At 43.9% G+C, this 21,481-nt stretch overlaps 2 protein-coding genes across 5 annotated transcripts in view; one reads left to right on the plus strand and one right to left on the minus strand.

The window, feature by feature from the left end:
• The window catches only part of LOC134219797 (trichoplein keratin filament-binding protein), a 280,474-nt gene that overhangs the window by 31,067 nt on the left and 227,926 nt on the right, over positions 1 to 21,481 (plus strand). The window lies entirely within an intron of this gene.
• The window catches only part of LOC134219796 (neurofilament heavy polypeptide), a 130,187-nt gene that overhangs the window by 30,456 nt on the left and 78,250 nt on the right, over positions 1 to 21,481 (minus strand). For 2 of the 3 annotated variants that reach the window (XM_062698657.1, XM_062698659.1), the window contains exons 6-7: positions 6,233 to 6,271; positions 5,773 to 6,035 (exon numbers count right to left, since the gene is read on the minus strand). In XM_062698657.1, coding sequence (XP_062554641.1) covers positions 5,773 to 6,035; positions 6,233 to 6,271 — 302 coding nt within the window. The remainder of the gene's footprint in view (positions 1 to 5,772; positions 6,036 to 6,232; positions 6,272 to 21,481) is intronic. The other variant, XM_062698660.1, reaches the window with a different exon arrangement.

A 21,481-nucleotide genomic window follows, 5' to 3' on the forward strand; every position in this document is an offset into this window, starting at 1 on the left:
AAGAACGCATTCAACAGGGCAAGCTGGGATGCCATCGCGCTCTCGTTACACCGGCTTAGCCTGCCGGTGAACCTGTACCGGATTTTGGAAAGCTATTTCCAGAACCGTGTACTATTCTACGAGACCGATGCTGGTCAGAGAAGCGTATCTATTACTGCAGGAGTTCCGCAAGGTTCAATACTGGGCTCGGTATTATGGAACCTTATGTATGACGGGGAAGCTGGAGAGCACGTACCGCTTAATGTGTCTCAGAGTGATATCTGCCTACCGCACGATATCACACGATGCAGCTTGCGTGATTGCGAGCATGATGCCAGTCGGGCTGATCATCCGGGAAGACGAGGAGTGTTTCGAGCTACGTGGCACCAGAGGAGCCCGCGAACGCATCAGGGTGACTGCGGTTGCCAGATGGCAGCTGATACCTAACATATCGAGCTGGGTGGAGAGACCCCATAAAAAGTTTACTTCCATCTGACACAATGCCTGTCAGGCCATGGCTGCTTCCGGCAGTACCTCCACAGGTTTGGGCACGCGGAGAGCCCCGTCTGCCCTGACTGCCCAGGTGTTCACGAAACTGCAGAGACGAGCTGAGGCGAAGGCGAGTGTAGTCAAATGAACTGTCAGTTAGTGTAGCCAAACGAGCATGACGTCATGATTGCAACCCAAGCAAAGGAGCGTGTGACGTCAAATTCACGTGGTACACTGTGAAAAAGTGGAAAAACACACTTAATCGAAATGACCCAACCAATCCTGCGCTTGTCTGTGGAACCTATAGTGTCTATAGTAATCCTCGTTTCGACGTCGAAAGAAGAGCTATGCTAGACGTTTGCGGTCGGGACACAACCCCGGATATCCTTACCCAGAGGGGGCTGCGAAATGGTGAGTTGACATCTGGGAAGGAGCGACCTACACAGCTCTGGTCCTCACAAGTTCCAATCTCACGCTTCCACGGGTCTTCCGATGACAATCGACCGCCAGCTAAGGGTTTTGTACTTAGCTGGTAGTGCAGCCTGGGCACTGTTGTCCTTCTGACATCAGCTAGAGTGAGTGGGTGCGACCAAAGGGACCATCGTCCCTAACCCCTAATCCCAAGGCGTTAAGCGATCCATGCCGAGGGGATGCATGGCCAGGGGGTGAAATAATTAGCTAGGCCTTTAACGGAGCCTGTGGGGTACCTGGGCACCCTCCACAGTAATTGTCCCTTACCGCGTCATGCTGGGCTCTGGCGTGGTGGACCTCTTTTCCCGAGCAACTCGTGGGACCAAAATGGAAAAACAAGTCAATTCTTCAATTAGTGGAAGTAGTGTTGGCGACAACCCCTTCGCAAGAGGTGGATTGTTCAGGTCTCCGCCTAGGAGGCCAGAAGCAATAGTCGGCAGCTCGATGCGCAGCACCAGCGTGGGTCACTTAACCATCTCCCAGGCTACGTCAGTAGAGGTTATAGACGGCCCATGGCTTGTGAGGGCGATGAACCGCAATCGCGATGGGCTTTCGGCCTTCGAGGTGGCGACGGAACAGCTGGACGCCATCATCGACTTTGCGTCATCGAAGCATAATATCAGTAAGGACCTCAAGAAGAGCTTGCTGAAACTTCGAAAGTCGATGTTGGACGCCAAGCTGGAGAGGGCGGTCGGGACGGCCAAGTGTAAACCCGTGAAATCCGTGGAGTCGAGGTCTACCCAGACTGAGGCCCAAGGATTCGCGGACTCGGGCAAGGTCGAATCGACCGAGGGCGTGCCAGCGAAGACGGTGGTGCCAAAGTCTACCCAGACTGAGGCTCAAGTATTCGCGGGCACGTCGGGGGTGACTGCTCCAACGGAGCAGACACAAAAACGGGGGAGACAGTCTCCAGGGGATGAGCTTCCTAAGGGCCGCTCCAAAACGCGGAGGGTTACTACCCCGAACAAAGGTAGTGGGGCTGGGAAGCTGAACCCCGGCCAGGTACCTCCAAAACCGGGGGAGGAAGGACCTGAAAAGGTTCGTCCACCCAGGAAAGACGGTGGTAAGGGGTTACGGCAGGCTGAGAACTCTCAGCCGCCCCATACCAGGGAAATAGAGGGGGATGACGCCTCCTGGACCCTGGTCAAGAACAAGAGGAAACCGAAAACGTCAAGGGCCGAAAAGAAGGCTACGTTCGGCTACGGAAAAGTCCAGCAGGGACACAGGTAGCATTGGTTCGGTTATCTGCAGCGGATGCCTCCAAGGTAGTCTAGTTAAGGAGCGTCAAGGTCTGATGGTCGATGTGCCCTACCCGGGGCACCCTGGAACCGGGGCACAAGCAATGGGACTGTAAAGGCCCTGACAGACATAAGGCACAATGCTGCACGAACCCTCCAAATTGTTTGATTTGTTCCAGCAAAGCTGTGAATAGCAAGCACCCCATGGGGGGTTCGAAGTGCCCGGCGTTTAAGCGTGCTGCAAATTTACAGTGCAGGTAACGCAGCTGGCTTGCTCGGCCTCGCCCGAGTGTTTGGTGTGCGCAAGTTTAGAGGAAACGGCGAAACACGTGTTGTTCGTGTGCCCACGTTTTCGCGCAATGCGTGACCACATGCTTGCCACATGTGGTCTGGACACTACCCCGGACAACCTAGTTCGGAGGATGTGTAAAGATGAAGTAGGCTGGAACGCCGTTTTATCGGCTATCGTCCAAATCGTCTCGGAGCTACACAGAAGGTGGCGCGTGGACTCAAGGATGACTAGTTCAGGCGCAAACACGAGGTGGTCCAAGGGATCGGAGACGGCTTCATGGGTCATACCGGTGGTCATGCCCTGTGGTCGAACTCGATCCTTTTATCGAACAAGTGGCCTCGCGAAGAACAACATGGTATCGTCGCTTTCGCGGCGTTGGTCAACCGGGCGGGTTCCGAGCCCGAGGACGGAAAGGGGTCCTCGTCAAGGCTGGGGTAGGCGTAGGCACCGCGTCGGCAAGTCCCTCTGTGTGTTGGCGAACAGAGAGGTCAATTTGGGGCGCACGCGGCATCATCATTCTTGATACCAGTCGTGCAGAGGGAAGCAGGCGCGAAGTCTATCCTTCCCACCTTTCGAGGACATAGGGCGTGGTAAGGCCACCTGGAAAGCCGGCAATGCGCTGGCACGATACCATGGTGTTCTTCTAAAAAAGCGAGTCATGATGTTCGATGCTGCAAGGACACGCCGCTAACCTCGAGGGTGCGTCGTGCACTGGCCCCCCTTTGAAGCATTACTTTCTGGTTGTACCGAAGGGACTATGGGCTTGGCGGCAATGGAAACGGTTTAGCGGGTCGGGGGTGTAGTCCTGCCTCCCTCGTTTGCTGTTGGAGGTGGTCCCTGACCCCGCACTTCCTGGAAAAAAAAACTTGCTTAGAAAAAAAAAGAGGATGTGCCAAGCGGTGGTAAAGTGGAACGCAGTTTCGACTGCAACCAATCAGATTGTCTGCAGCTTGCAGAGAATCTGGCGTGCCGAGCAGCAGTCGACAAGCATGATTAACCTGTGATTGGTTAGTTAAAGTGAAAACAGTTTGAGCGCTGGGCAGTGAATGAGAGGTTTGCATATGGTCGGGGTTCAGCCAAAACGCACCAAGCGCCAACGAAAAATTACCGATTTTTCTGCTCAAACTTTCGTTTAGCAGATTTAATTGATTGTTTATTGTATCGGATATCCCTTAACCCCATAACTGAGGATATCCTACTGCAAATGTACGTTTACATTGATATGAAACTTTTTCCGTTGCCCTTTTACGAACAAAATATCACAAGTCAGTCGAAAAGCCGCTTGATGCGGTTTGGCTGAACCCCGACCATATGTCGAGGTAAGAGTGTCGCAGCGGGTGCCAACCGCAGTCGCCACCACGAGGCATGGCAGAAGTGTGACCGCATAGGTGTTAATATGGACTGCATATGCCGAGGTAGGAGGGTCGTAGCGTAGAACTGTTGGTACCTATCGCTATCGACACCTCGAGGCATGGCAGAGGTGAGTAGAGTGAGCATCCAAGTCAGACTCACATGGTGCGTAAAGGGTGAGCACCCAAGTTAGACTCACATGGTATGTCAGAAGTGAGAACCTAAATAAGTCCCACATGGTGTGTCAGGAGGAGTAGCAAGGTGTGCTAGAGTGAGCACCCAAAGATTTGTGTGCTAGAGCGTGAATCAGGTGGTAGGGTGAGCATCCAAGTTAGTCTCACATCCCACTTCTTAAGTGATATTTTCAAGTGTCTGTATGCAGATTTGCCTTCATCCCTCTATAAAAAAAGACGCGGTTCAACTAACACCAGATAGTGGTCAAAGTCGATGTTAGCGCCACGATATGTCCTGACGTCGATAATGTCGGAGAAGTGTCGTCCATCAATCAGAACGTGGTCGATTTGTGATTCTGTCTGCAGTGGTGATCTCCAGGTGTACCGATACGGAAGGCTGTGTTGGAAGTAGGTGCTGCGAATGGCCATATTCTTGGAGGCGGCGAAATCAATTAGTCGTTTTCGTTCGTCAGCCGGTGAGCGCTGAACTTCCCAATAGTCGGTCTAAACTCCTTGAAGATTTTGACGTCGTGGCTTGGGCAGTTGTCGTACTCACGTTCCAGCTACGCGTAGAGTACGTCCTTATCATCATCAGTGCTTCCGGAGTCACACGCCTTTGCATATCGCCCATCACTATGAAAGCTGTTCCCAGTTCGTGTGTGTTGCCGCAGATCTTGGAGATGGTATGATTACCTCTAAACGTTCGCACCATTGATCACTTGCAAAAAACCTGCTGCAGCGCTACGATGCCGAATCCACGGTCCTTGAGCACATCGGCGAGTATGCGTGTGCTCCCGAAGAAGTTGAGAGATTTGCTGATCCACGCAGTCGCAGTGGTCTTCGCGGATAGTTCCGGTCCGTAGTCTCTTGTTGATTATTCGTTGCATATGTTTTTTTAAAGGCTGGCTTGCAGGGCCTGATACTAAACCCCCTAAATTTCTGGAGGACCATTCATCCTTATTTCCGGTGGACCGTGGTGCACACTTAAACTTAGAGTCTCTCGCTGTTACTCGGACGATGATCAGCCACATATAACATGGAGAACAGACGCTCAGTAAGATTTGCACCTCCGGAGAGGAGCAAACCCCCCCCCCTTCCCTGTCAGCATACGACCATAGTTCCCACCGGTTACCCGATCTTCCCTAAGGCTACTCGTATCCCGGCCAGCGCCACGAGGTGTAAGGGATAGGATTTGCTGGGTAAGAGGCTAAGGACCGCGAGATGGGGTCTATTTTAATCCTTCAGATACGCGAAGTACCAATGGTACGCTTTACCCACCATTTGCCAACCCCTTGCTCTTATATTTTTAGTTAAAAATTCCCTCAATTTTATAAATTATGTCAAAAAATTTGAGTTGTTGAACAAGCCGTTCCGATGATACAATTTTCCCGGGCAGGGCAGTGACCGTGGCTATCCAAAGAAAGAGCAATCCAAGACGAGATCTCTCTCCGATGAATAAAGAGCGCACATTCCGTCGCTTCAGAAAAACCTACTAAATATTTTCATTCGTCGGTGCTGCATCACCCTTCTCCAATGCGTCTTCGAATCAGCTTACCGATTCCCTCTACTCCTTGGAGGAAATCACGGGGATAACTTTGGACGGGCCCCAATGGCCAAGAAGCTGTCGTATGAAAGATGAATAAATAAAAGCCACTTCCCTAGCGGTCATGATCTGTTTCGCCAAATATGGGCACTGAGAAAAATGACATCGATCCCCCTCTCACAGCTACTTGCATAATTCGGGTACGGCCTCACAATTGGAATTCAGCGTGATACTTACTTCAGAGCATACTGGTTAGTCTTCATGGCATATTTTAAGGCATGCCTCTCGGCGTGTTTTTCTTCTTCCTTTTCCTTCAGTCGTATCAGTCGAGCGGAAAGCATGTTCACTTCGCGGTTCAACCTTTTGGCAGCCTTTTCGGCCTTCTTCTCTTCATCTTCTTCCTCTTCTTCTTCCTCCTCATCATCTGCCGCCAGCTCTGGTGAACTTTCTTTTTGACTTGGTGCCTCAGCTGCCCGGCGTGGAGTAATATCCGTAATGCTCTGGGAATGAAAGATTCAAAAGGTTATTTAAACATGGCGAGATTTGCGAAATGTAATTAAAAAACATCAATATCATCCAAAAACTATGCTACTCAAACCACTAAGATTAACACCGATAGGTGCAGGGAACGTCCTTTCGTCCTTTCTCGTAAAACTAGGGTTTATCCAAAACGGTATATATTGTAAAACTAATTTACCTGAGTTTCTTTCAAATAGAAGTCGTCGTCCGTTAAGCTCTATGATCAAGTAATAAGAAAATATAGAATGTATTGAATTAAATATATACTATTAGGTAAGTATGATTCTTCTATTTTAATAGATATCCAAATGTGAAAAAATTGTTTAAAAACTCCAAAGTACAGCCCAAAAGGTTTGTACGCTAAGGTGACGTAGAGCTTCGTAGCTGTATCTTTTGGATGTCATTTGCAATTATAATGTGTGCATATTTATTGGATACATTGATTTAAACTACCTTATAACTATCAAATCAATTGTTAATATTTTGATATGCTGGATTTGAAGCGTTGGCTCTTACTCGATTGCTCAAAGAAAATCGAAAGTTAACCAAGAAACGTCTGATATATTAAGGTTTAAAGTCAATCATAGTTTCATAGGTATACCCCAGTATAGAAAAACAGACGTAGTCCCACCTAAAAAAAACCTAGAATTTCACACCATGATTGGATTTAAGGTTTCAGCAAAGTGATTTGCTGAAATTCATGCAGTAAAACCAAACTTACTGATAGTTCAGCTATTGCGAATATTGCATGCTGTATGCCAGCAAATAACAAATTTCGCCGATTTTTTGGGGATTCATCTGTCTTGAGATGAACAGTTGTTCAAAAAAATCAGAAGGTAAGTTTTTAAAATCAAATAAAGGCAACATATTTTTTTGAATGAATTATATTTTCAGCTGCGGTTGGATGTGCTGAGTATGCGCACTAGATATTTGCCCACTTTGTGCCGCTCAGAGACATGGTGGCTAAATAGTATTGCAGCTGGGATGTTGGAAAACCTCCGAGCACAACGTATGCCTTCATAACGGTTCCGTTTTCCCGGTTCTTTGGGTGGACCATTCTCAATGCTGGAACTTTCTATGTCTCTTCTTTTATCGAATAACTCTGCTCCGGGATGCGATAACATCAAATTCAATCTTCTTAAAAACCTTCCAGAAACCTCGCAAAAAGACGATTACTTGACCTGTACAACTGTTTCATGGAGTACAACATTGTGCCACCAGAATGGCGACAGGTCAAAGTAATAGCTATTCAAAAGCCTGGGAAACCAGCGTCTAATCACAATTCATACCGACCGATTGCCATGCTATCATGCATGAGAAAATTATTGGAGAAAACGATCCTTTCAAGAATTGACCATTGGGTCGAGCAAAATGCATTACTGTCTAATACTCAATTCGGGTTTCGAAAAGGTAAAGGAACAAATTATTGTCTAGTGTTGCTCTTTTCAGATATACAGCTGGCCTATGCGCACAAGAAGCAACTGGCTTCAGTTTTCTTGGATATTAAGGGCGCCTTTGATTCAGTTTCCATAGAAGTACTGTCGGAAAATCTGCACAGTAGTGAATTACCCGTTCTTTTGAATAATTTCTTGTACAATTTGTTGTCAGAAAAACAAATGAACTTCACACTCGGCACTCTGACAACTTCCAGAAATAGCTACATGGGCCTTCCCCAAGGTTCACGTTTAAGTCCTTTGCTTTATAATTTCTATGTTATGTTAAAGATATTGACAATTGTTTGGAAGGACAATGCACGCTTAGACAACTTGCAGATGATGCCGTGATCTCCCTAAGAGGTCCATGTGCAAATATCCTGCAAGGACCATTGCAAAATTCCCTAAATAATCTGATTATTTGGGCCAGACATTTAGGGATCGAGTTCTCTCCGCAAAAAACTCAATTGGTTGTGTTTACTAAGAAGCGGTACCCAGCACAACTGAAACTAAAGCTGTTGAAAGATGACATAAACCAATCTTTATCTTCTAAATACCTTGGGGTCTGGTTTGATTCCAAGTGTACCGGGAAAACCCATATTGATTATTTGTTAGAGAAATGTCTAAAAAGGATCCATTTTCTTCGTTCTATCTCCGGAACTTGGTAGGGTGCTCACCCGGAAGACCTCATCAAACTATATAAAACGACTATTCTCTCGTTGTTTGCGTATTGCCCTTGGCTGTATGCATTCAACGCAATGAGCCTGGAGGTGCTTGCTGTAGTCACTCCTTTAAAACACCGTTGCTGGGAGCTCTGACTTAGAATACTGATCAAATGTGGAACAAGTAACACACTTGTCATAGATGTAGGGAAGCGCACGGATTAAAATAAATAAATACATATTATGAATTGAAGTCGTATAAGAAACTCTCAAAATAAGATTGAAATGAGATTATATAAAAATATTAATAATAATAATTTAGAAGAATCGGAACAAAGATTATTTATTCCAAAAAGGCAGGTACAGGCGAGGAAGATGGATGAATACATTTGAATCGCAGTAGGCATAAGGTATTCAAAATAGATGGTGTAATTGAATGGGCATGATAAAAGATTAATGGGGTAGATCGGAGTAGGCGTAGGATATTTGAAAACAGATGGTGTGAATGAGCGAGTAGAATTCAAACAATGGAACTCAATCGCAGCAAACATAGGATATTTGAAAATGAAGCGGTGTGATTGAATTCGAAAAATATTGGAATCGCAGCAGGCTTAGGAGATTAGCTTCAGTTTGTTGGACGATTTGAAGTGGAATAAACGTGTTTCCAAATAAGTGCAAAAAAAAAGTTAATTATTTATCAAGTCCGATTATTAAAAAATACGAGTCACGACAATAGATAACTTCAATAAAATGCTTGAACTGGTTCATCGGTCAAGATACCTGAGAGTCTATCTCAACTACATATCGTCAGATCTTTGTTTTCCATGTTATAACCCGCCTCGAGTTCACTTCACTAAAGACAGTTCTTCAATTGAATACGATCTGTCCATGAAACACGCTATTCAAGGAATACCAGATCGTCTTCGACAAATATCTATTCCCTCCCTTTTTTCAGAAAAATATGAACAAGTCAATTGCAACAACAGATATGACGAGCTCGGTGGTCTAGTGGCTACCGCTTCTGGCTTATAAGCAGGAGGTCGTGGGTTCAATTCCAGGCTCGTCCCTTTCCTACTTTGTATTTCTATCTTAGTTCTTTCTGTGTTTCACGTTCTACCAAAACGATTCCTACTGTTATAACCTTACACACAATCCCAAAACCTCCCGTGGCACCTATGAGAGGTCGTAGAGTTCTCTGCATCTTTCTTAAGTAGGTGTCCAACAAACCATCCTCAGCATTCGCAAGGACGTGGCCAGGACAGATCTCGACTATTGGAGAGTACATTGCTTCCATTTAAGAGTTAGTGATTAGTCCCAAATCAATATCTGTGGTAACGGATGAATGTAATGCTACTCTCATACAATAGTCTTGGCTTGTACCTACGAATTTGTGCGAACTGCTAAATGCTAATGCTAATGCTAAGTCAATTGCAACAACAGATATTTCACTGATGGTTCTCGCATCAACGAATCCACTGGCTTCAGTGTTTTCAACGTAAATTCAACCACCTTCCGAAAACTTCAGGAACCGTGTTCGGTTTATGTTGCTGAGCTGGCAGCAATTAACTTCGCTGTGGGGATAATTTCCGATCAGCCCGTAGACCATTATTTCATCTTCTCGGATAGTCTTAGTTCTATCGAGGCACTCCGGTCGATGAAACCAGTTAAGCACGCATCTTACTTTCTTACAACTATAAGAGAGCAGATGCGTGATTTGGTCGAAAGATCATTCAAGATTACCTTTGTATGGGTCCCATCCCATTGCCTAATCTATGGCAATGAGAAGGCGGACGCGCTAGCAAAGGTGGGCGCACAGGAAGGTGAATTTTATGATAGACAAATCTCGAACAACGAATTTTTCCCATTAGTCCGTCAGAGTACTCTTCAAAATTGGCAAATGATTTGGTCACACAATGAACTTGGACGGTGGCTGTTTTCCATAGTTCCTAAAGTTTCTGCGCGAGCGTGGTTCAGAGGTGAGGACTTAAGCCGAGGCTTCATTCGCACGATGTCGAGACTTATGTCCAATCACTATTCACTAAACGCACACCTCTATAGAATAAACCTGGTCGATAGCAACCTATGTAGGTGTGGAGCCGGTTACGATGACATCGATCACGTAGTTTGGTATTGCTCGGAAAACGACGCCTCCAGAGAGCAACCCTTGTGGCCCGAGGTGAACAACCCTACAGGGAAGTAAGAGGTGTTTTGGGGGATCGCGATGTGGTTTATATCCAGGCCATCTATGCCTTTCTTTGCTCGTCTGACATAAAAGTCTAATTCCCGTATTTTTTTTCTTTCTCGTTTTTGTTTTGTGTTTGTTTTATTGTTCTGTGTAATACGAAGCTATGGCCATCCGGAAGATGCTCTCTGACGAACCACGACTCGAGCCCGCACAGAAAAAAATTGTGAAAAGTAAACAGCGCGTAAAACTTGAGATGCGGAAATCTACGCTATTCTACGCTGAAACGGTTCTCTTCCTAACAAGTTTGCGTACAACTTGCGAGCAATATTGATGATTCACGTTAAATAATGTATACATTTAGGCTATATCACGCGTGGAATTACGCTAATAATGATGTTCCATTTATGTGCATGATTTTTAGTTTAAATTTCAGTGCATTTTTCTATCTGTGCGACGCTACGCCATACCGTTAATGACGTCAAATACCCGGATGAGCAGCTGTAATACCTCAAACCTAAATCCCAACCTAGTCCGTCCTGAAATTACGCAATCTAACCTTGAGTCGCCACGAGTATCTTGGTCTATACCCTTTCCCCTTACTAACTGTTGATAACAAGATGATATCGATTGTAAATATCATAAAGTCTCGGATCCGTTAAGTGTTATACACGCCTGAGCCTCTCAAATAAACGCAATAGATAAAAAAAAACGGTTCCGTTTGATTGTTTTTTCTCTTCGCCTTCTAAATATTCAGTTCAACAAATACCTACAACAAGCAATTTCGTTGAAAAATAAAAATGATTCTAAATGAAAACTAAAAAAAAACTAATGACATTTCTGAATATCCAGCAGAAATGATTTCAAAAAGGTTAGACTACAAAAATTGCTGTACAATCAGTAAAAGTTACTGTCAAATTAGTAGTATTGCTGTTAAGTCAACAAAAAAATTTCTGCTGGATGAATTGCTGTATGTACAGCACAGGAGAATTCAGCAAAATTTTCCACTTGGCGTAAATTGAAACTCATTTCATTTTTTTCATTTATTTAGTCTACATCTAAAAAGATAGCACTGAATCAACAATTTGACGCCACAATACACGGTTCGAGGCCGCATCTCCACGCCGTCTCGTACCTGGCGGATCGGAAGCGAACACCATCTTTGCAGGGTTGCTGTCCGGCATTCTTGTAACATGTCCTGCCCATCGTATCCTTCCGGCTTTAGCTACCTTCTGGATACTGGGTTCGCCGTAGAGTTGGGCGAGCTCGTGGTTCATTCTTCGCCGCCACACACCGTCTTCTTGCACACCGCCAAAGATGGTCCTAAGCACCTGTCTCTCGAATACTCCGAGTGCTTGCAAGTCCTCCTCGAGCATTGTCCATGTTTCATGTCCGTATAGGACAACCGGTCTTATAAGCGTCTTGTACATGACACATTTGGTGCGGTGGCGAATCTTTTTTGACCACAGTTTCTTCTGGAACCTGTAGTAGGCCCGACTTCCACAGATGATGCGCCTTCGTATTTCACGACTAACATTGTTATCAGCCGTTAGCAAGGATCCGAGGTAGACGAATCCTTCGACCACCTCGAAGGTATCCCCGTCTATCGTAACACTTCTTCCCAGGCGGGCCCTTTCGCGCTCGGTTCCGCCCACAAGCATGTATTTTGTCTTTAACGCATTCACCACCAGTTCAACTTTTGTTGCATCACGTTTCTGGCGGGTGTACAGTTCTGACACCTTTGCAAATGTTCGGCCGACAATGTCCATGTCATCCGCGAAACAAATAAATTGACTGGATCTGTTGAAAATCGTACCCCGGCTGTTACACCCGGCTCTCCGCATGACACCTTTCAGCGAAATGATGAACAACAGGCACGAAAGTCCATCTCCTTGTCTTAGTCCCCGGCGTGATTCGAACGAACTGGGTTCGCCCGAAGTCTTCACACAGTTTTGCACACCATCCACCGTTGCTTTGATCAGTCTGGTAAGCTTCCAGGGCAGCTGTTCTCGTCCATAATTTTCCATAGCTCTACGCTCATGGTGTCTATTTCCTCATTACAGTGTTGTCCTACACTCAATGTAAACAAAATCAAAACGATTTTAGTCTTAACCTGGGTGGTCATGGGGGTAGCCAGGATTCCGAGTAGAGGGGAGAACTTTTTTAGGCATTCTGAATCGCAGTTTTATAGTAGTTTTATAAAAACACATGAATATTAGTGCTTGGCACTATTGCCTTCCAAGTTCCAAAAACTTTGAAACCAAATCCACAACCAACAGTAAAGGCTGGATCACAATAGCGCGTTGCGCGTCGCGTCGCGCTGGGCGTTGAAGTCAGCGTTTTGTACTAAAACGCAACGCCAATGAACGTGACGCATTCACGCCCACAATGCAACGTTCTATCACAAAATCGTCTTGAAAGTGAATATATAGCCTTTTCGTTTCACCTTGGTGTACGAGAAAGGCAAAAAAGAGCTATTTTTAGTGATCATTCGTACCAAATTGGATATGAATTGAATGCATGTTACATTCCAGGCCATCCAAGAATTCCAAGCATTGGAGTTCAGGCCTCAAGGTCAGAACGCATAATGAAAGATCAATTTGCTCCATTAAAAAAATGCAACATGCTTTTAGAGACCATTTGAACTAAATTGATTAAGAATTGAATGGATGTTCCATTCCGGTCCATATGTGAATTCCTGAAATTTGAGTACAAGCCTCAAGGTCAATAAACTTAACGAAAGATCTATTTGCCCCCTTGGGAAAAGCAACTTGTTCTTAGTAATCATTTGAGTTCTATTGGATATGAATTAAATGCATGTTCCATTTCAAGCTATCCAAGAACTGGACTACAAGCCTAAGGGTCAATACGCGTAACGAAAGAGATTGCTTCTTTCAGGAAAGCTATTAGTGATTAGTTGAACCAAATCGGATATGAATTGCATGCATGTTTCATTCTAGGCCATCCAAGAATATTGAGAATTGGAGTTATGGGCTTAAGGTCAGAACTCGTGCCGTATCGATATATCTAGGGTATCTGTTCCATTATTAATAACATGCTCATATATAAAAAAAATAATACAATATGCGTACCAATTCTATGTTTTCGAATTGTATTGATTTGGGTACATGGTATGAATTCAAGGAGCGGCAACCCAATTTGCTTTTTTAAATAATTTAAACATACGCTAAGTAATCATTTGAACCACATTGGATATGAGTTTAATACCATTCCAGGCCACCCAAGAATTCTAAAAGTACATGCCTTAAAGTCAATGTGCGTAACGAGTAAATGCAACATGCTCTTAGTGATCATTTAGCATAGCATAGCATAGTTACGGTGTACTTCGTAGATTGGACACTGGAGATACTCATGTTATTCTTTTGAAATCCTTATTCAGATTGCCATCAGAAATCAAGATGGGTGTGGTCTCAGCGACACTCTCATAAGTACCACGGAGTTGAGTATTGGGGAAGGTATTCGTTAGTCACGATTTGCCTGTAGCTAACAATGTGACCATGGTAGATGTTTTTTCCAAGTTCGTTTATTTGGTAGGCTCAGGCGTGTATAACACTTTACGGAGCCATCCCATGGTAGATGTTACACCGTAACACACCGCGCAAAGGTCTCTACCCAGCGTTACGGGAAACATGGTCTTAGTGATCATTTGAACCAAATAGGATACGAATGGAATGCATATTCCATTCAACCCCGAGCAGCACAAGTCAGGAAAAAATGGTTGCAGCAACTTTATAGTGACTATATCAGGTCACATATGAGTTGTCGTAACCCATGTGGAACACGTGTGCTGTTAGAGACGTCGTCCAAAAATTCCAAGAATTGGAGAACTGGCCTTGAGGTCGATACGCATAACGAACGATTTATTTGCTTCTGTTAGGAATTCAACGTGCTTTTAGTTAAGAAAATTATTTTGAGCTTTTTTTTCACCACTTGATTGTATCTTGACAGATACGAATTTCGACCTCAACAGTAAGGTCGTCTTCAGTGTCTCGTACCTGACTCGACGTGCTTTTAGTGATCATTTATAGTAAATCGAATTTGATTTCTTGTTTAATGCTTATCCAATTTGGGTATATGGATTACAATGGGCATGGACCGTTACAGCAAGCAAGAATCATTTAAAAAAGAGCTTTAGTTACGCCTGTAGATCCGAGGCTTATATTCCAGTGATTCTTTTAGCACCTGGAGGGGAACATCTATTGACGTCGTATTCAATTTGGCTTAATATATCAAATAAGGCTGAGGGTCTCCATTAGCCTTGCGAGCGAAGGCGTAGTATCGCCAATCCGTTTTCGGGTTGACAACATTCTCGACTCCCTGGGCATAGTGTATCCATTCTACTTGCCACACAAGATACATACTCATGCAATGGCGGGCATAGAAAAGCTTTCAATTCATAACTGAGGAAAAGCTGCACTTCACGCCGTCTCGTACCTGCCGGATCAGAAGCGAACACCATCTTTGCAGGGTTGCTGTCCGGCATTCTAACAACATGCCCTGCCCATCGTACCCTTCCTGCTTTAGCTACCTTCTGGATACTGGGTTCGCCGTAGAGTTGGGTGAGCTCGTGGTTCATTCTTCGCCGCCACACACCGTCTTCTTGCACACCGCCAAAGATAGTCCTAAGCACCCGTCTCTCGAATACTCCGAGTCCTCCTCGAGCATTGTCCATGTTTCATGTCCGTAGAAAACAACCGGTCTTATGAGCGTCTTGTACATGACACATTTGGTGCGGTGGCGAATCTTTTTTGACCGCAGTTTTTCTGGAGCCCGTAGTAGGCCTGACTTCCACAGATGATGCGCCATCGTATTTTACGACTAACATTGTTATCAGCCCTTAGCAAGGATCCGAGGTAGACGAATTCCTTGACCACCTCAAAGGTATCCTCGTCGATCGTAACACTGCTTCCCTGGCGGGCCCTTTCGCGCTCGGTTCCGCCCACAAGCATGTACTTTGTCTTTAACGCATTCACCACCAGTCCAACTTTTGTTGCTTCACGTTTCAGGCGGGTGTACAGTTCTGCCACCTTTGGAAATGTTCAGCCGACAATGTCCATGCCATCCGCGAAACAAATAAATACACCCGGCTCTCCGCATGACACCTTCTAGAGCCATCACCTTGTCTTAGTCCCCGGCGCGATTCGAACGAACTGGAGTGTTCGCCCGAAATCTTCCCACAGTTTTGCACACCATCCAACGTTGCTTTGATCAGTCAGGTAAGCTTCCCAGGGAAGCTGTTCTCGTCCAAAATTTTCCAAAGCCCTACGCGGTCTATACTTTCGTATGCCGCATTGAAATCAACGAACAGATGATGCGTTGGGACCTAGTATTCACGGCATTTTTCAAGGATTTGCCGTACGGTAATATCTGGTCCGTTGTCAAGCGGCCGTCAACGAAGCCGGCTTGATAACTTCCCACGAACTCATAATGGTGACAGACGACAGAAGATGATCTGGGATATCACTTTGTAGGCGGCATTAAGGGTGGTGATCGCCCGAAAGTTCTCACACTCCAGCTTATCGCCTTTCTTGTAGATAGGGCATATAACCGCTTCCTTCCACTCCTCCGGTAACTGTTCAGTTTCCCAAATTCTGACTATCAATTTGTGCAGGCAAGTGGCTAGCTTTTCCGAGCCCATCTTGATGAGCTCAGCTCCGATACCATCCTTACCAGCTGCTTTATTGGTCTTTAGCTGTTGGAGCTAACTTCCCTCAAGGTGGGGGCTGGTTGGCTTCCATCGTCCGTTGAATTGACGTAGTCATCTCCTCCGCTGCCTTGACTTTCACTGCCTGTACTCTCAGCGCCATTCAAATGTTCCTCGTAGTGCTGCTTCCACCTATCGATCACTACACGTTCGTCCGTCACGATGCTCCCATCCTTATCCCTGCACATTTCGGCTCGCGGCACGAAGCCTTTGCGGGATGCGTTGAGCTTTTGATAGAACTTGCGTGTTTCTTGAGAACGGCACAGCTGCTCCATCTCCTCGCACTCCGCTTCTTCCAGGCGGCGTTCCTTCTCCTGAAAAAGGCGGGTCTGCTGTCTCCTCTTCCATCTATAACGTTCCACGTTCTGCCGGGCACCTCGCTGCAGTGCGACCGCCCGCGCTGCGTCCTTCTCCTCCAGAATCTGTCTGCACTCTTCGTCGAACCAATCGTTCCGTCGACTTCGTCCCACATACCCGACGTTGTTCTCCGCTGCGCCAGTAATGTCTGCGTTGACTGTATTCCAGCAGTCTTCAAGAGGGCTCATCGAGCTCACCCTCTTCCGGCAACGCTGCCTCGAGATGCTGCGCGTATGCAGTGGCTATATCTGGTCAGTCAGCTTCAGTCGCTCTAGGTCGTACCGCGGCGGTCGTCGGTACCGCACATTGTTGATGACGGATAGTTTTGGGCGCAGTTTAACCATCACCAGATAGTGGTAACTTAAGGCCTGTACTCCAGGGAATTCATAGATGTCCTGAAACACAATGTTGTTAAAGACGTATTCAATTTGATGCCATGAATCAAATAGATCAGGAATCATTTATATAAGCCATCTACCTAAGACCTACTTTAGCCGTGCGGTAAGATACGCGACAACAAAGCAAGACCATGCTGAAGGTGGCTGGGTTAAATTCCCGGTCCGGTCTAGGACATGCTCGGGATGGGAATTTTTTCAACTTCCCTGGGAATAAAGTATCATCGTGGTAGCCTCATGATAAACGAATGCAAAAATGGTAACTCGGCTCAGAAACTTTACAGTTAAGAACTATGGCAGTGCTAAATGAACACTCAGCTGCGAGGTTGATAGTGGAAGATGTAGTGTCAATAAGAAAAAGAAGAAGAAAGTCCATCTAGTAACACGTGTAGACCTTAAGGCCTACACTCCAGGTAATTCTTAGATGAACGGGAATGGAACTGCTATTGGAGGTGTATCCAATTTGGTTTAATAGATAAAATAGGGCATGCACCATTGAAAAAAAAAAATTAAAGGCCTTCATTCATACCTGTTGACATCAAGAACTATACTACAGGGTATTCTGGGATGACCTGAGACGAAACAGCTATTGAAAGCATATTCAATTTAGGCTTTAAGGCATATATTCCACGCAAGTCTTGGATAACCTAGGATGGAACAGTTATTGAAGGTATTTCCAATTTGATTCTGCGGATGGTAAAGAGCATGGACCATTTTCGAATAAAGAGAATACCCTTTTGGTTACGCGTGTAGTCCTCAATGTCGATACTCTTGAATGACCTAGAAAGGAATAGCTTTTTAAGGCGTATCCACTTTGGTTTAATATATCAAATAGGGCATGAGCTATTTTCAAAAAGACATAACAGTCTTTTTGTGGCGCATGAAGACCTGAAGGTTCATACATTGGGTGACCTGGGAAGGAACAGTTATTGGAGGCATATCTAATTTGATTATACGGATTGAAAAGGGCATGGATCATTTTCAGAAAAGGATAACAGCACTTTGGTTGCGTATGTAGGTAGACCTTAAGACATACACTCCAGTGAATTCTTTGATGATCTGAAACGGAACAACTATTTGTGCTTATTCTGCGTCTCGAATGACTCAATACTTGTCGATTATAACACGTCTCACGTGAGACGATCGTGTAATTCAAATGGAGTGTATCGACAATTGTCACTTCATTTGAAACGCCTCATCTCATACCATACGCAGAATAAGCATAATTGAAGGCTAATCCAATTTGGTTTCCTGGATCGAATATCAACCCTTTGGCTACGCGTGTAGACCTCAAGGCCTATACTCCAGGGAATTCTTGAATGACCTGAATAGGAACAGTTATTGGAGGCATATACAATTTGGTTTCATGTTTCAATAACAATTCCCCGAATGTAACAATTCCCCGAATGTAACATTTCCCCGAATGTAACAATTCCCCGAATGTAACATTTCCCCGAATGCATCTTCCTTCTTTTTGAGTGCGGCACAAGGCGATTGATATTAAGAGCAAAGGCGTATGATTGCCGATCCGGAGGTTGCGAGTTCGGTGCGGCCTAAGATGCTTCATGGTGGAAAGCATTTTTGGTTCCTTGTGCATAGAGTATCCATTGTACTCGCTAAACAAGACATTCATGCAACTGGCAGGTACCGGAAAGCTTTCGATAACTGTGGAAATAATAATAAAACACTAAGTTTAAAAACAGCCCAAGTTTCAGATAGAATGTAAAGCCATTGAAGATGAAGACAATGCGCTGAAAGAAAGCAATGCTTTCTTTGTTGGAACGCATTTGATCTGTATGAGACGAAGTGAGGAGACAATGATTTCCTTAAATTAATAAGTTTGCTTGGTATGATGAGCGCATCTGCCCGGTTTAAAGCCAAGGGAATGTCTTCAAAAAATAAACCCGTCTGTCCGGTATAAGACGACGGTAGGAGATAATTCCTTCTTCGCCTGGTATTAGGGGAAAGAAAGTGATAATGTCTTCCTCAAATGAACACATTTGACCGGTATAAGGCAAAGAGGATAGATAGCCCCTACTTTAAATGAACTCGCTTGTCTGGAATAAAGTGAAAGAATGAAACAACGCCTTCTTTAAATGATCCCGTCTGTCCGGTGTAATGAGAATGGAGGAGATAATGCCTTCTTTAAATTAAGGCCTCTCGAGCCAGAATTTCTGTCTGCAATAAAACAAAGAGAGGATATAATTTGCAAGTAGCACGCTTGCCAGGTAAAGTAAATGATTGATATGAAGAATCATATGTTTCAAAACTGCTGTTATATTCCACCACACTTATCTAAGAAAATGCTCATTTGTTTGATATAACATTCTAAAAAACGGCATTCTTCCAAAGGTCATTCTGAAAAAGGTAGAATCCATCAAAACTCACACCGCGAAAGTTACTGACTGCCTAATAATACATTGAGAAAATGCCGAATGGCAAAATGTTTTTCGGTGAAATATAATACATTCAATACATCACGGAGACAAAAGCATTTAGTTTGAAACAACCATTTGTTTGTTTGAATTTCAAACTAGCATTATGGCCTGTTTTTGGTAGCTAATTTTTGGTTGTTTTAAAACCATGGTTTTGGCTGAATCAAACTCGTTTTATAATTGGTAACAAACTGGAAAATTTATTTGAATATAGTTAGTATTTGTTTATTTCAAACAAAAAATGTGGTACATTCAACAAAATGTTGTATTGTTTTAAACAAAACTTGGATTGTTGTAACCAAACAAATTTGATACATACACGACATAGCACATCAGAACATCATTGGGATCCGAGGACAGGAAATTTAATTTCAATAATTGAAATGCATTATCAGGTAATATATTATGACATTAGCGACGATTTAAAGTAATTCACTCCTAATACTCTTTAATTGCAGAAGGATGTGTTCAAAAACAAGATTTTACAGCAGCTGGCACATATTCACCAAATTTGGCAGAGTGTTTAGTTGTCCCGAACTTCGACAAACAACATCAATGACAGCCATTACTATCGTCGCTCTGCTGGAGCATCACCGCACAGAACTAGCTCCAGCTCCGGAAGCTGATCGATGATTGAACGCCATGATTATGGATTTAGCAAATAATTGAGGCCAGAACGATGTCAAATGTTTTTCCATCGAGAAGAATGCTATAATCTTGCTGGCAGGATGCGAGTGAAGTAGATATTCATAGCCATCGACATTTTTCAATGTTTTTTATAAGATTAAATAAAATTATGTATAAGCAATTGGATTTCTTTTGATTTCATAATATTGAACAGAAAGAAGAACAAGAAACAGTATTTATATTAGTTTGGAATAAACTATTATTTGCTTGTTTCAAACAAAAAAATAGATGGACCCAAACTAAATTTTGGTTATTTCAAACTAGTTCTATTAGTTTGAAATAGCCAACATTGGTGTTTGTAGTATGAACTGTCAAACAAATCAACCAAAGTTATGGTCGATTCAAACTTAATTTTGGTTGGATTTAAAAAACAGACTAGGAAAACAACAACATATGATTATGGTTTGTTTTTACCAGCATCATTGGTTGAAGCAAACTAAAATTTGTTTGTGCCAAAATCAACCTAAGAATTTGTTTTAAGTAACGAGCCTGGATTATGAATGCAGCCTCTTTAGTTTGAAGTAACCTTGATTTTGGTTGTAGTTACTATTTTTTTCTCCGTGATATTACGTAATAAGGGTTCTTATATTTTTTTCCTTATTCTGGCCAAATTCGCCTGCATCAAAATAGGAGATCAGATTAGTCCTTATTCTCATTCTCAATTCATTCATCTTTGCATTATTTCGAGTTAAGGCTTCCCCAGACCTAAGCGATTTCATCGCCGCGACGGCGACAACTAAACCCCTATTTTTAAGAGACCACATCTACCATTTTATTACTTTGTAAAAATGCCTTCTTTTTAAAAATGCATCACTTCCCTTATTATCATATTCAGGGCAGATACATGTTATTGAAGAACGAATAATAACATTCATTATCTGGTGAACTCACTGAAGAAGGAACACATTTACCATTGGATTATTCCGAGCAGATGCATTATTTTTGAAGAAGGAATCACATTCACCAGTGCCCCTTCCCGGCAAACGCATTATTTTTGTTTACAAGGATTCCGATTCACATCCACCATTGGCTTATATATTTGAAGCAGGTATATACAGGACAGGAGTTTGATTCCGAAGATAGGAAAAATATTTACCAAAAGGCTTTCAATCGGAATTGCAGTTTGATACTATTTTAGGAGAAAAAACTACCTTAGAAAACACTGTACTCTGATATCGTCATAATTCAACAACACATCTTGGAGGATCAAGAACTACAAATACTACCAAAGGCTATTCAGCTAAAATTCTCCAATAAGACACTCTTGAATGTATCGTCGAACGCTGCTTTTTTCGGTCGCATACAGTCGATTGCGAAGATGTGTTTGCAAGAGGTATTTTATTTTCGGGGAATTGTTACATTCGGGGAAATTGCATTCGGGGAATTGTTACATTCGGGGAAATTGCATTCGGGGAATTGTTACATTCGGGGAAATTGCATTCGGGGAATTGTTACATTCGGGCAAATTGCATTCGGGGAATTGTCGTACAATCCATAAAACATTGTTGTAAAGAATTAGCAGTTCTTTGGTTATGCGGCCTATATGTCAAA

The sequence above is a fragment of the Armigeres subalbatus genome, chromosome 3 (assembly GCF_024139115.2).
Source record: "Armigeres subalbatus isolate Guangzhou_Male chromosome 3, GZ_Asu_2, whole genome shotgun sequence".
NCBI lineage: Eukaryota > Metazoa > Arthropoda > Insecta > Diptera > Culicidae > Armigeres > Armigeres subalbatus.